The 1,558-nt window shown below is 37.2% G+C and overlaps 1 protein-coding gene across 1 annotated transcript; it reads right to left on the bottom strand.

The window, feature by feature from the left end:
• Window positions 1–326: 326 nt before the first annotated feature.
• On the bottom strand, window positions 327–1,151 carry SARC_13155 (DNA polymerase delta, subunit 4; the record flags this gene model as incomplete). The annotated part of the gene is made up of 2 exons (XM_014292721.1): window positions 772–1,151; window positions 327–410 (listed from the first exon to the last, which is right to left on the bottom strand). Coding segments are annotated over exons 1-2 (277 nt in total), but the record flags the coding sequence as incomplete, so codon positions are not given.
• Between the last annotated feature and the right edge of the window lie 407 nt (window positions 1,152–1,558).

Raw genomic sequence — 1,558 nt, 5'->3', positions numbered from 1 at the left:
GTGTGTGTGTGTGTGTGTGTGTGTGTGTGTGTGTGTGTGTGTGTATGTATGTGTGTGTGTGTGTACACGTGTGTGTGTGTGTACACGTGTGCGTGTGTGTGTGTATGTTATGAACATATACATGCATCATGCGTATTAAAAAGATCGTACATGATTTGATAAGTACATGTTAATCTTTGTTAACCACAAATGTCTCATGGACCTATTTCACCGCACAAAAATGTAAAAGAACTGCACAAAGATATATTCGCGAAATAGATATACAAATTGAACTATACAACCATGGAAACTGCAAAGTATATTCAGCTACCTCGCCAAAAGCTCTTACCTATTCAGAAGGTCAAGTATGGCTTGATCAGGCTCCTTTCCAAATTTAGCAGCTCTATCCCATCTTTGTCTCCGAGTCATTCCTTGTGGTATCCAAACAATAAAGCAAGCGATCAATATATAGACCACAAAAAAACTTAGGTACACATTCCCAGTCCGTAATATCTGTACAAATAACTAAGTTTTGATGACAAGCAACATCACTTTTATCGAAACTGCGGAAAAGGCTCGGATTTATGTTGTTAGTAAACTAATCCTGTGAGTACTATCTCAATATTGTTCTCTAAAAGTCTGTAGCACAATCCTGAATACTTACAGTACAGTACAGAAATAAAGTCCGACCCGAGATACTTGCACAGGCCACAAACGAAATATCGCGCTGATAGTATATAGAACCGACTGAATTGAAATTGCTACATATAGCAAGAAAGCGAAATAACTTACCCACATTAGGACCATATTCAGACTCCAAATCAAAGCTTCTCAAAAGCCGCAATTCGTCCTCAGAAGGCTGCTCAGCTTTAACCTCCCCAGTCTTGAAGCTCGCACTGGTGCTGTGCTTTTTAGCGTTTAAATTACGATTGTCCCGTCGAGTGACTCTGAATGAATCGTTTAGCGTTGCCATGGTTGTACTCATATAGACTACTTATGTTACCGAACATACACACGCATCCGATTATTTTATACACGATTGGACAGACACAGTCGATCGAAAACTGGAGCTAAACAAATGTTCCGTGAGAATATGTAAAAATACGAAATATGATAACAGCCTATGACGATATTTGGTATTCTATTGAGTCTTTTGATTCATCACTATCAGTGTAGAACCCCGTTATGTATTTATTATTATTTTTTCAGTATATACACAGTTCTGAGTGTTTTAAATATGTACGAATGGGATGTATCTGCAGTTTCTGCACCAGAACCTAAACATTGGGACGACATCCAAAATATTACAAATCAAAGTAAATAATAAACAATGTATTTTATATATTTTTTACATGCTTTGTTTTTAGAAATTATACCGTTTATTTATTTCTAAGTTAAATTATAGCGTAAAACGTAAATGGTCGGTTCATGCCTCGTCAGTCGTCACTCGTCAGTCGTCACAGTTCAATGACATTTGACTGTCAACAGTCATCACTCATCACTGTCGTAAATTGTCAATTAATCACTGATTGTGACAATCTACTCAACATGTTTTTTTCACAGTTCTACCATAGCCTCC

The sequence above is a fragment of the Sphaeroforma arctica genome, assembly GCF_001186125.1.
Source record: "Sphaeroforma arctica JP610 unplaced genomic scaffold supercont1.2952, whole genome shotgun sequence".
In the NCBI taxonomy this organism is placed as follows: Eukaryota; class Ichthyosporea; order Ichthyophonida; genus Sphaeroforma; species Sphaeroforma arctica.
This window is presented reverse-complemented; position numbering and strand designations above follow the sequence as displayed.